At 72.2% G+C, this 270-nt stretch overlaps 1 protein-coding gene across 1 annotated transcript in view; it reads left to right on the top strand.

The window, feature by feature from the left end:
- The window catches only part of LOC119594445, an 8,665-nt gene that overhangs the window by 1,810 nt on the left and 6,585 nt on the right, over positions 1–270 (top strand). Inside the window, exon 1 of the mRNA XM_037943503.1 lies at positions 1–199. This exon is cut by the window's left edge and continues 1,810 nt beyond it. Coding sequence (XP_037799431.1) covers positions 1–199 — 199 coding nt within the window. The remainder of the gene's footprint in view (positions 200–270) is intronic.

The following is a 270-nucleotide window of genomic DNA, read 5'->3' as shown; positions in this document are numbered from 1 at the left end:
TGCAGCAGCGACAACAACAGCGGCGGAATGATGGTGCTGCGTCCCGAGGAGCTGCTGGCGGCGCTGCAGCGCGGAGGGCCGGGTCCGTCGTCGCCGCTGGTGGTGATGCGGCCCGAGGACCTCCACGCGGGCTCGCCGGACGCGGGGGACCCCCTGCAGGTGCAGCTCGTGTACCTCGTGTACCCGATGGAGGGCGCAGGTAAGGACGGCGGGCGGGCGCTGGGCCGCCTGGGACGGGGCGCCGAGACCTCGTCTCTCTCAAACTCTCTC

The sequence above is a fragment of the Penaeus monodon genome, chromosome 33 (assembly GCF_015228065.2).
Source record: "Penaeus monodon isolate SGIC_2016 chromosome 33, NSTDA_Pmon_1, whole genome shotgun sequence".
Classification (NCBI taxonomy): Eukaryota; Metazoa; Arthropoda; class Malacostraca; order Decapoda; family Penaeidae; genus Penaeus; species Penaeus monodon.
Note: the sequence above shows the minus strand (reverse complement) of the source record. Positions and strands in the feature narration are given on the sequence as shown.